The sequence below is a fragment of the Aphis gossypii genome, chromosome X (genome assembly GCF_020184175.1).
Source record: "Aphis gossypii isolate Hap1 chromosome X, ASM2018417v2, whole genome shotgun sequence".
NCBI lineage: Eukaryota > Metazoa > Arthropoda > Insecta > Hemiptera > Aphididae > Aphis > Aphis gossypii.
Window position 1 is genome coordinate 4,846,846 of NC_065533.1, and position 13,398 is coordinate 4,860,243.

Genomic DNA, 13,398 nt, shown 5'->3' on the forward strand with positions numbered 1-13,398 from the left:
TTAGGTATATGTTATTGTTTGCCACTGTGGATAAATGAATAAATCATAGGTATATTCAATTATTAAACTTATTTTTACTGTGATACTGCTACTGCTATAATTATATAAATGACAAATTATACCTTAGCTGTTTAGTATATACCACCTTCACAATTTTATTTTATTTATTCAAGACTATTCAATACATTAATATTACCTGTATAATATATATTATTAATTTTCAATCGTGCAGAGAGTGAACTCAACATCCAAAATATTGTGTTAACACTGCAAATCAAATTATTTTATAGTAGCTTCGTTAATAATTAAGCATACTATCATCACTTATATTTATTTAAAGATTTGGTAATGAGGTAATGTATAACTAAGTAACTTTTAAGTCCAATCTTAATATGTATAAAAGATGACATCTCAATGTCATAATCTTTTAATGATAAATGTATCATGTACTTTCAGAAATTATTATCACAATAGACTCTTTTGGAAACATGTCATATACATTACCTGTACAATTTAAAAATGTATGTAACAATACAAATTTTTTTTTTGTATTCTAAATTATACATACTACATAGTCTTACAGACTTGGTTATTATATTTATCGGTTTTAGTTGGTTTTCATCACTCAGAACTGTATATCTCATTCATTTTGTATTCGTGTACAATACATAGTAATTAAAGCAAAAATAATCAGTAATACTAATATACTATTTGGTATGACAAAATAACAAATATTAACATTTATTTTTCATCTACCTAATCAATTTAAATCATAATTAAATAAAAATTCAAATTATACAATAATTTGAGTTATAATATATGAATCTAGGAAAAAACGACACGGTAGTAAACGACAAGATAAAATGATAAAAAAGTCAAATACATTTTACTTTAAAATTCCAAATATTAGTTTAAGTATAAGTATATTATAAGTAAATTGTTAAGTTAAATATTATGTATAATCTAATGATGTACTGAAATGTATTGAAATCGAGAACAAGATGTAACTTGATTATATGGAAGTCGTAGCTATAATTTTTATTCATAATTTTATCATAACATCCAAAGTCGTAAATTAAACTTTTATTGTACTCAATAAGTTACAGGTTTTTACGAATACAAGGAGAGATATAATATTATGTTCTCTATTAATATTATCGTCACGAATTCGCTCATCAAAACCACGTATAGGTATATAGGCAAAAAAATATATTGTAAACAAAACCGAAAACGTCTTACGATTACATTTTTAACGATAGAATTTGGTATCATTTATTATTTATTATTTATTATTTATTTGTTTATTAATCATTGATACTATTGTATTAACAAATACAACTTACATATTATGTGTTATTTATTTAATGTAGGTATTATCATCACTAAATCAAAACCTAAAGAGCAAAAATAATATAAATGTAAAAGTTTATTTTAACAAGCGTGCTTTCGAATTTCTATTTACCTATATTTAAAAATAACGTTTAATATAGCATACGAGTATTATAATATCCGATATTTATGATTTATTTTCATCATTATTTACTTATTTAATTTAACAATTCGCTTATAATATACATATACTTTAACTTACATTTGTAATTTTAAAGTAAAATGCATTTGACGTTTTTTTCCTTGTCGTATATTTTACCTAACCTTATAATATTATATTCAATTATTATAGTGAAAAAAAAAATGATGATAATAACGTGACCTAATATAACCGACCTTTGAAAAGAATTCCTTTGAAAAGATGATGTCATCCCGGCAGAGTACGATTGGTCGCGTTTTTCCTTTTTTGTGTAAACAAGATAGTGAGCAGTGCCGGAATAACAAAGAACGTGGTTTTGTCTATTCAAAGGCATACCTACGTTTGAGCATAAAATGGATGCGACGCGACGTTGCCAAATTTCAGTTATTTCTTAATCACACAAATTACATTTAATTGAATAATATATTGGAGGTTATATTCACTAGCATTTTCTAAAATGAAATTATCAGTTAGTTATACTATTTTTTACGTAGACTGACACGACTGGAAAATGAACTCAACTGACAGTAAATAGGTATAGACTATAATATATACACATTACACATCATGTATTCATGCGCAATTATAGTCAGGTATATTCGTACATGTAAAACGTACATGTATGAGAATTTACAGTAAAGATTCAGAATTCTGATCCAATATAAAAGTATGATCTAAAATATTATAATATAACTAATTACTTCTAAGTGATGGAAAGTTTGCCTGGTATAGCAGCAATACCTAATAAGTAATAAATAGTCTACTATTAATGTACTTAGGATTTGGCGATTTTCTGTGCACCTATGTGTATATATGACAACGTTGCTTAGAAGTAAAAATAATATATCGTAGTCGTACAGCACCTACAAAGTTACCAGCGATAAAGACTGCGTGCGATCGTATAACGCCCCGTTAAACACACAAAAGAAAAAAAAATATAAAAAACATAGATTATTGTAATATTAAAACATTTATCGCTATGCTCAAAGTTTAATAGTAATTAAGAATATTACTAAAATTATTATTATTTTTTTTTAAATAATGACTGTCTTATAAAAATTACAAAATCAAAAAAATACATTCATTATTAATTTGGATTTTTTTTAAACAATATTTTAATTTATTATTTTTTAAAGATTTGTTTTTATTGAGCTTCTCTTTATTATACTATTGACATAGTTCAGACAATATTTCTTCATTAAATGCGTTGATTCATCATTTAAGTTTTATTTTGATTCTATTATTAAAATATTACAGACGAATTCCATTGACATGGCAAGAATAAAGTGCTTAGTAGATAGATTATGCATTGCATACCTACTGTATTACGATAATCATATAAATCGTTTCCAAAATATTTTTTCCAGTCACAAAGTGGTTCATGGAATCGTTAAATTAAAAGGTACCGATGTACCATAATCACTGTAAATTCACCGAATCTGATCACTTTCATGCCATTTTAATTAAAGCATCACATTTTTACTTGGAAAGATATACCTACGTTATACTTTGCATTATTTTCAACTTTACAATAAATTAATAGAAGTCTTTTATAGCTTGCGCCATTACACTTAAACCTCACTTCCTTTCAATTTTCAAAGTTTTACGATCTATTATTGATCAATCGAGCTCGTAACATAGTAATCAGCGTACTTTAACTTGTTTATTGTACAAGTCTATACTTAGTGTATAATGTAATTTTGTACAAATCCACATTTTCGATAATTTCGTTTGTGAATTAAAACTTTCAACTGCACCGTATAACGCTGTGCAGTAACGATGTGTTTGTGGAACGTGCGAATGGCATACGCGTAAACATGGTAGCGTTGGATCAATGTTACGTCTTATTTACATCGTTAATCGATTTTAATTTTTTTAAATTAAAACGTTTAATGTCGAAGGGGGACCTTTTGACTCTATATGGCTTATTTCGAACTTTGATTTTCTGCGACTATATATCCCCCTTGCAACGAAATCCTAATTACGCGCTTGCAGTGCGTGTTCTCCACCCGTTCGTTATAATTAATATTATTCATCTTTTCGTAACGGTCTCGTCGAGTGACGACTTAATCGCCTGTTTTTCATTTTATCAATTATATAATAATATATCGTTATAATGAGCGAGCGTTGGGCAGTATCGCGGGCTACTGATTAACAAAACCTCATTATGACGAGTGATAATAATATAATCGATATAACTGACCAGTAACAACCGTGACGTTAAAAATCACGAACGGACGATGTTTATTAATCAACTCGATAATAATATTATTGTTGTTGTTACCGAACGGACCTCGGCAATGCGACAAAGTCGCCGCGATTACAACGCAGTACTATATCGAATTTGCCTTTACAATTACCTATTATTGATAATTATTCAGAATTTTCCGAAATCGCGGCGGAACGTCGGTCAGGCGACGAGCGGGCGACGAGACGAACGCTTCGACACGACAATAATATTACCGCGCGTGTGAATACATTATAATATCATATAGGCTCGGCGTGCGTGTTCGTTATGTGTACAGTTCTGTGCCGAAAAAGACGTAAGAAATCCACAGCTGAACTCGATTATTATACGCACATAGGCCTACACGCACGACATTTTTATTGCGGTGCCATAAAGTATATCCCAATTTTTTGTTTTTCGACCGGTTATCGTATACGCGTGTGTGTACACGGCTCGGCACACGTGTTTAATCGTACAATATTCTTTATAATATATTATTTGTTACTTTTCTCTCTCTCTCTCTCTCTCTCTCTCTGCGGTCTCGTTCTCGTACGGTCCGTCCTCAACGTCCAAAAATCCGTACCGCGCCGGTTTTTATTTTTCTGATCGCCCAAAAGACACGCACGACGACAATGGACGAAAATCGTTTTATTTCACGACCCAAACAACAATGCGTGATCCTTCTTGCGATATCCCGTGGCTCTTCCGAAAATCTCATCCGGCGCCCCGCCGCACAACCACCGAACGAATATCATGTGTGTGTGTGTGTGTGTGCGTGTTCGAACCGTCGCCCCCGCCGCCGCGTTGTCCCTCTCTCGCACCCTCCCACCCCACTCGGTCTCACACGATCGCGCGTCTCTCTCTCTCTCTCTCTCGGACGTTCGTCGCGCGCTCGCTCGCTCTCTCCGTCCCTCTCTCGCGCCGTTTACACACTCCAACCGGTGTACCGGCGGCGCGCGGTCCTAACCACGATGACGACCGGCGTTTAGTGTTTCACGATTTCCCGGTCAGACAGGACACCGTCGTTCCGTTGTAGTTCCGTATCGATTTCGTCCCGGAGCGTGTGTTGCAGGTTCTTCAGCGTCCCGACGGCACACGGCCGTAACTATAATAATAATAATTATTATTATTATTGACGACAGCGAAAACAATAACACTAAAGTAGCATCTCGTCACATCGGCGCGACGAGATTTGGGTAAGCGACCATTAAAATAATATTTGATTATTGTTTCGTTGTTTTTTCTCCATCTTTCGTTTTACCTACATCACCTGTTGTCGGCTACACGATTATATTATTATTATTTAAAAAATGACACTCGTTTTAGTATTTTCGACTTTTTTTCGTATATTAATTTTCTTCCGGTGGTGTGCCTATCGGCGGCTATCGCCGTCGTTACGTAGGTACCCACGCTACAACAGGTAGTATTAATATTGTTTATACGTATTTAAATTCGTTTTGCAATATTATTATAATATAGCACTTTTTTTTTTTTTTTATCATTACCGTTTTTACGCGGTACCGCCGGCACTAGTGCCATTGATAATTATTATGATAATAATATTTTTTTTATCCTATACCTTAAAGTACCTACTTAATCTCATTAAAACCGTTTAACCGTTTTTTGCTGTCTTGTATCTGAATATAAATATTTTATGTATGTCTGCTGTATAATATTAATCTATTGTCATTTTAAATTTGATTTCACGTGAAATGTGTCTGTTATAAGGAGTTCAATATAGGCAATATTAAGTGTACTTGTATACAAGCTGTATGGTTATGTGCCTAATGAATAATTATAGTTGATTTATAGCTGTTATGTTGAGTACATTTTTAGGATATAAGTTAATACTTATTTTTAAGTTTTATAGAACATGTAGGTAACTCAAATTATTAAAACCTATTAAACAAAATATTTCATCTTTTGTACAATAAAAAAAGAGAATATACATAGGTAATATTAAATTTAAAAAAATGTACATAGATTTTTTCGAATAAATCATTTTTATTTTTAATAAAGCCAATAATATCTATAACATCAGTATTATTCAATGCATTTTTCTTAATACTAGCATGTCTAATAATAAATAGCCTACTGTCCGTTATTGATTGCAGTCCCGATATTCTGGTGGGATAGTCCGCCACTGTTATACAAAAACAGTGAATATAAATCATAGGTATAAAGTGGAACTTAAGTATAAATATTCTACTATCGTACGTCAGAATGTACTTTTTTTCATATAAGTATAATTTACTTACTTTTGTCCATTATACAAATTGATCCAATAAGCAGATTGCAATTAAGACAGATTAGCAATTTTCAACAAATAAAATGACCTTATGTACATATATTATGTAATTATACTCCCCCATAGTTGTATTTTGTAATACCTATGTAAAAATAAAAACAATATTATAATGGTAGCAAATAACATTAGGATTCATGTATTTAAATTTAACCTGAGATCTAAACAACTAATCAGTAAACATTTAATAAATTATAATTATTAAATAATTATTTTAAAAACACAATATATGTTAAGACAATAGACATTTAGGTAAATTAGTATTTAATATTTATTATATAACTTAATTGAATATAGTTATTTACACAGTTTAGAAAGTTATACAGTGAAATATTAAACTAATTTAAACCAATTAAGACTTAGAATTAGAAAAAGACAATGTACTCTAAATTAAAGGTATAATTTTATTACAATTCAAATAAAATATCAAAAATTAATTACTATAATTATCTAGCAAAGTGATCAATAAACTGATTTTATAGAGTTTAAATTGTGTGTTGTTGTCGATTGTTGTCATTTTGTCAGGTTTTTAAGTCAAAATTATGAAATAAAGATGTTATTTTCAGTCGTCTTAATTGTTAAGTCTATAAAACCAAAGCTATAAATTAAAGAACAATTATGTAAATTAAAATAATATGATAAAGCAATAAAAACAATATTCAATTAATATATGAATATCACAGCATAAATAATAAATATAAATACTTCTTAGGTAGAATATAAGTTTCTTTACATTTGCTACTCATCCAGAGGCGTATTTAGGAATTTCGTGCCCCAGGTTATATCGGAGTGCCATAACTTTTTTTTATCACTCAAATAATCTAGGTACCGTATTATATCTAAACGCTCTCCAAAATTTACTGCCCAGGGCACAAGCGCCCTCAGCCACCCCCCCCCCCCCCTAAATACGTCACTGTACTCATCTGTAACATTTTATAATCATTATTTTACATTTTCTTATAAATCAAATCAATTTTTTTGTTTTAGGAATCATCAATATGGAAGAAAATTGGGATAATATACCAGGAGTGGCAGTACTAAATAGAGAATGTGAACAATCAGACAAAAATACAACTGGTGGTTATACCAATGAAAATGATTGGAATTCAACTAAAAACAACTGTCCTAAGTATAAAACAAGCGAAAATTATACTGATTGGGATCCTACTAATAACAATGGCCATACTGATGATGATAAACTGATTGAAGATTTTAGTGAGAAACTAACTACAACTACTAATTCTTTTGATGGTACAAATACTGATTATGACGACTGGAATAATTCAAAATTTGATGTTGATAATCAAAGTAGTGCTTCTTTTTCTTATGAGAAAAAGGAACAAATCAATTTTGATAATACTAATTCAAAATCTTTGAACGACTCTTGGGGAAATCCAATTTCTAGTGACCAATATAGTGCAGATACTGGAAACTATTCAGAATTCAATGGTTGTACCAAGCAAAATAGTCATAATGATTATGTCCCTGAGGATTCCTGGGATATTGAAGCTAATACTGATAATAGCTATCAAAAATATCAAAATAATGGTTACCATGAAAGTGGCCGTGATTACCAGCAAGGCACACGGTTTCCTAAAAAATCTAATAATTATGCGAATACTCGTAATGATAAAGGCAATAGTAAATCAGTAAAGCCCGTCGCACAAAAATCAACTTATATTCCTCCAGAATTTGAAGAAAATGATGACCTAACATTAGAAGCAGGATTAAACTTTGAAAAATACGATAAAATTGAAGTAACTGTAAGTGGAACGGAAGTACCCAAAAATATAACATCATTTCATGATTCTGGTCTGGCTCAAATATTATTAAACAATTTAAGCAAATGTCATTATACTACTCCTACTCCAATACAGAAGTATGCTATACCAATCATTATGAATGGAAAAGATATGATTGCTAGTGCTCAAACTGGTTCTGGAAAAACTGTAAGAAAAAAGAGTTATTTAAATGCTTTTATTATTATATTATATAAAATTGTTATTTATTTTGATTTTCAGGCAGCTTTTGTTTTACCAATTTTAAACAATTTAATCAGTGAACCATCTGAATTAGTTGTTGATTATAATCATTGCGAGCCACAAGCTTTAATCCTGGCACCCACTAGAGAACTTGCTATACAAATATGTGAAGTTACTACTAGATTAAGCAAAAATACTTCTATTAAATGTGAACTTCTTTATGGCGGAACAGCTACTTATCACCAAAAAGAAAGAATTCTGGTAAAATGAATAGTAATTTTATTAATTAATATAATATAATTAATATAATTTGTTGTTTCAGAGAGGTGTTCATATAATTGTAGCAACTCCAGGACGCTTAATTGATTTTGTGAGTCGACGTTTAATTACTTTTTCATCTCTGCGATTCTTTGTACTTGATGAAGCCGATCGGATGTTAGACATGGGTTTTTCACTTGACATTGAACGCATATTGAGTGATAATACTATGGTATCATCGGTAAATATTTCAATTCTTATTTTAAGCATACCTAACAATAGTAAACTTATATTAATTTCTTTTAATATTAGATGTGTTCTTGACAAATTTTCAATTGTATAATTTTACTTTTGGCTTATATAATTATTATTTATTTATTAATACTTATATGTTATAAAAATTATGTTTAATAAGTTTATTAAATTTTAGGCAAATAGATCAACAGTCATGTTTTCAGCAACCTTGCCCATACTTGTTCAACAAATCGCAAAGTCTTATCTAAAACCAGATTATATTTCAGTAGCTGTTGGAGAGGTTGGAGGTGCCTGTAAAGATGTTACACAAACATTTATAGAAGTTAATAAGTTTAGTAAAAAAAATGCATTAGTTGCTATGCTAAATGAAACAAGTAAATAAACTTTTTTAATCAGTCCATATTATTTTATACTTATCATTTATCATTTTATTTAAGACTAGTAATTTACTAATATTGTACATCATTATGTAAATGTTTGATATAGATGATTGTCAAGGAACAATTGTATTTGTTGAACAAAAAAGACAAGCCGATTTCATAGCAGCCTTTCTAAGTGAACTAAATTATCCAACTACTAGCATACATGGAGATCGTCAACAACCAGAACGAGAACAAGCTTTAAGAGATTTTAAAACCAAAAAAATGAAGGTTTTAGTAGCCACTGCTGTGGCTGCTAGAGGACTAGGTATATTTAATTTATACCATATTACACTCCATAGACTTTTAATAATTTACAATTTTGTTTCTATTGTATCATTGCAAATTGTTTTGTCTATTACACATGGATAATTATACCTTTGTTCTTGACATAATTACAAAATCTTTATTTCAATTAGGATGTTTCTGATCATATATTAACTTTCATACTTATAAATATAGACATTTACTATTAAAATAATTATTATATACTCAAAAAAGTACCGACACAAAAACTAGCTCTTCTAAGTTCTAGATATCTTACCTATTAAAACTATGTTCTCATGATATTATTTATAAACATATAAATAAATAACAATAAGTTACTGAAAATTTAATTATTTACATTTTCTATGTATTATTCTTGGACTTGTTAGTTTTGCTAAAAATTACAATTAGATGCCCTTATATAAATTATATTGATATATTCAATTTTTTTGACACTCTTTAATCTTTTATATTTGTCAATTAATAATTTAGTTATATTTGGGATAACTAGATTTTAAATTCATTATATTGTTTAATATTTTATTATTGTTAGTATTTTTGTTAAATTGATTTTAAATTCAAACTGCATTTTCATCTAATTATTCACAACTTGAAAATACGTATTCATTCTGGTTATTTTGGTTGTCTTTATTTTATACCCGGTATAAATGTATAATTGGTTCCAAATTAAATAAATTATCATGTTAGATTAAATTATTTCTAATTTCTAATTTTTCAATTATCAGAACTATCATGAATGTGTAATAAATAAATTAATTAATAACATTAATAAAGCTCAAAGTATAATTTTAATCAATATAATATTATGTCTTTATTTTGACAGATATAATGGGTGTTACAACAGTAGTGAATTTCGACTTACCAAAAACAATTGAAGAGTATGTGCATAGAATTGGACGTACTGGTAGATTGGGAAATTCGGGCCGCGCTGTTTCATTTTTTGATCCTGCAAACGATTATGCCATGGCTCCATATTTAGTCAATACTCTTAAACTGGTAAATTACCTTTTTTTGAATGCTTTATTTTTATTTTACAGCTTATCTAATAATACAGTTTACAATTATTATTAAATTTATTGTTTCAGGCCGAACAAAAAGTTCCAGACTTTCTATCTCAGTATGAAGTTGATGAATATGAGAAACCTTTAAGTCATTTCAATGACATAAGATCGGTACATAATTTATTTGTTTTCAATATAATATTTTAATACATTGTTAAAATGTTATGTTCAATGTTATTGTTGATTTAATGTTTTGATAATTGATTTGTTGCAAATTTAAATGTTATTTCAAGTATTGGACAAAATGTGAAAAATTACATATATTTTTAGCTTGTCATATTTGAAAGAAGAGGGTTATAGGGTTATAAGAGGGTATACATTACAAAATTCATGGATTGTTAAACCATCTATTATAATTTATAAGCAATATTTATCTCAGCTTAACATAAGTGCGTAGATGACTATATTTATGATTTATTTCATTAAGTGTTCAAAATATAATACAGTTACAGTATAGTTCATAACATTTTATAATTAAGAGGACACTACACCCACATGTGTTGTCTCCATAAAACTCTGTCTCCAAAACTGTTTTGTGAGGGAAAGAACCTAAACAGCTACAGTCTTAATTCAGAAATGAAATATTCACTATGTAAAAAGAAGAATTTGGCTGTGAATTATCATTTTTATTTTTTTGATATCACTTAAAAATTAATTATTATTTTAAAATCCATTATTTTTGTATTTTTTAAACTTGATTAACTTTTTTTTTTAGTTCAGATATCTAAAAAAATATGTGATGCGAATTTTGTTTCTTAGTTATGACTTTAGTCTTCTCGGTTCTTTCCCACACAAATCAGAGTTTTTACAATGTTTTACATCTGTAAGACGAAGACAACACATGCTGATGTAGTATCCTCTTATAATGAATTCTAGTGTTAACCAAATATTTTAAATGATATTTACTCAGCATTTTTTATATATATATATACACACATATACATTTTTTTCTGATAGATTTGACACCAAAAACCTATAAAAAAAAAAAGTGGTGGTTGATCATTCATTATATTTTTAAACCATATTATTCAACACATAAAATTTTCTAAATGACAAAAATAATTAAGCTCTAAAATAAAAGAATTTTGTACTGCAACAAGTTTAATAATTATTAATTTGTAAAAGAAAATGAAAGTATCAAAGGTTTTAAGCATTTGGTTAATATAATGGTGAATAACCTGGATATAATATAAAATGATCTGAAATAAAATAAAATTTCTTATTAAGTTTTTTTTAAAAATTATTTGAATGTTTAATTCTTATTTCTTAGTGGCATATTTTAGTAATTTTCTGTGTTATGATTTATTGAATACAACTAAATATATTATGTTAAAAAATGTTTATAAAATAACATGAAAATTAAATTAATGTATATTTTATATTCTAGAATGTTCCTGTACTATCTGAGTATCTTCAAGGTGTAGAAGATATAGAAGAATGGTAATCCCATAATAACATTGAATTCAAGCCAAAAAAAAAATAATTATAGATGAGCAATCTCAGTTATTAATTTACTCAATGTGAATCATTATTTAAGTTTAAGCTCAAATCGATAATTTAACCTTTGCTACTATTTATTCAAACCAGTTTATTTTTTATACATCACTGAAAATTATGTTTTTACATAGAATTATGATTTATTGTGTTATAACACATTTATGTTTATATATATTTTTTTAGTAATAATTTATGAATTATGATTTTTTAGTAAGGCCTAAAACTAAAGATTAAAAAAAAAATTATATGTTTTTATTTGTTACTTATACATCATTGCAAAAAATTAAATTTTTAAATTAAATCATAGTTTGTTTAGTTAGTTTAAAATATTTTTTAAATTATAATTCTTAAAAAAAGTCTGGAATTTAACTTTTAAAAAAAATTGATATTATGCAACATTTTTCTGAATCTGCTTGTCTGCTTGCATACAATAATTTTTTGTACATCAAAATCAGAATTATATTCCAAAATAAAAAGATATCTGAATTTCCAAATAATTATCTCTTTAAATATTGGTTCATCTCCAACTATAATTTATTGATATTGAAGAGAAGACATTACAATATGCTGTGAATTATATTATTTATTTAAATTTATTATTTTTTCTACCCAATAAATTAACCTTTATTTTTCAAAAATATCATTGTATTAATCATTTATAATATATTTATTGTAGTCAATTTAAATATATTAATACTTTTACAGTATAATATAAAAATTAAAAATATGGTGTTGTATATTTTAAACACTAATTTTACTGTCAACAGATTAGGCCTTACATATTAGGTACCATTTAAGATGAAATACTTATAGAAATGTATTATTTTTTAGCAAAAGTTAAATTACTTAACTTAAAATAACATCAATGTTTAAAATTATTTTGTTTTAAATTGTAAGTAATAATAAAATAGTGCCATACATTTATTAATTTACTTTATGGTTTATTGATTTCTATTGTGCCTTAAGCATAATTAAATGATTCAATTGTAATAACATTTCCTTTATACTAATTGGTAAAAACATGTTTTTTTTCATCACAAAGATTATGTTGTAATATTTTTTCAACCGTTTATTTGTTTTGAGATTGTATTCATAAATTATGTAACACACGCTATAGTTATTTCATTCTCAATTATATAACTCAATACAAGTAATGGTAACTTAACATTACAATTAGATTAAAAAACCACTATTTTGTCCTTTGTGTTATATTATTGTATTTTATTATTTTGTGTTGTTAATACTTTATAATATTATTGTAAACTTACTATATTTAAAAATTAATAATAAGATTTTACCATAATTTTAAAAAAAATTATCCAGTTTTAATTATTGTTTTCTCCTTTTTATACATTATCCAAGTCGGTTATTTCTTGACAGCCTTTCTGCTGCTTATATATTGTAGAAAAAGATAATTTTTAAACTATAAAAGTATAAATATTTTATTATTGTGTTTTGATAACTTCTGGCTATTAGGGTATGGAATATGGATGTCACCAGAGTTCAATACTTACCCCTTATGTGAATTGTATTTGAACATTTGAGTAGATAAATGTAATTAACACTAATACAGATAAG

General features: G+C 27.6%; 1 protein-coding gene across 1 annotated transcript; it reads left to right on the forward strand.

The window, feature by feature from the left end:
• The first annotated feature begins 4,675 nt into the window (after window positions 1–4,675).
• LOC114125061 (ATP-dependent RNA helicase vasa-like) lies at window positions 4,676–11,806 on the forward strand. Its single transcript, XM_027988539.2, has 9 exons — window positions 4,676–4,951; window positions 7,048–8,009; window positions 8,082–8,303; window positions 8,365–8,541; window positions 8,731–8,929; window positions 9,042–9,242; window positions 10,086–10,258; window positions 10,348–10,434; window positions 11,711–11,806. Exons 2-9 carry the CDS (start codon window positions 7,059–7,061, stop codon window positions 11,765–11,767), a joined length of 2,067 nt encoding a protein of 688 aa, XP_027844340.2. The 5' UTR covers window positions 4,676–4,951; window positions 7,048–7,058; the 3' UTR covers window positions 11,768–11,806.
• The last annotated feature ends 1,592 nt before the right edge of the window (window positions 11,807–13,398 follow it).

Coding starts and splice junctions, on each gene's coding strand:
- LOC114125061 (XM_027988539.2), top strand. CDS start 7,059: ATGGAAGAAAATTGGGATAATATACCAGGAGTGGCAGTACTAAATAGA. Junction 8,542..8,730: donor ATAATACTATGGTATCATCG/GTAAATATTTCA, acceptor ATTAAATTTTAG/GCAAATAGATCAACAGTCAT. Junction 10,259..10,347: donor TAGTCAATACTCTTAAACTG/GTAAATTACCTT, acceptor TTATTGTTTCAG/GCCGAACAAAAAGTTCCAGA.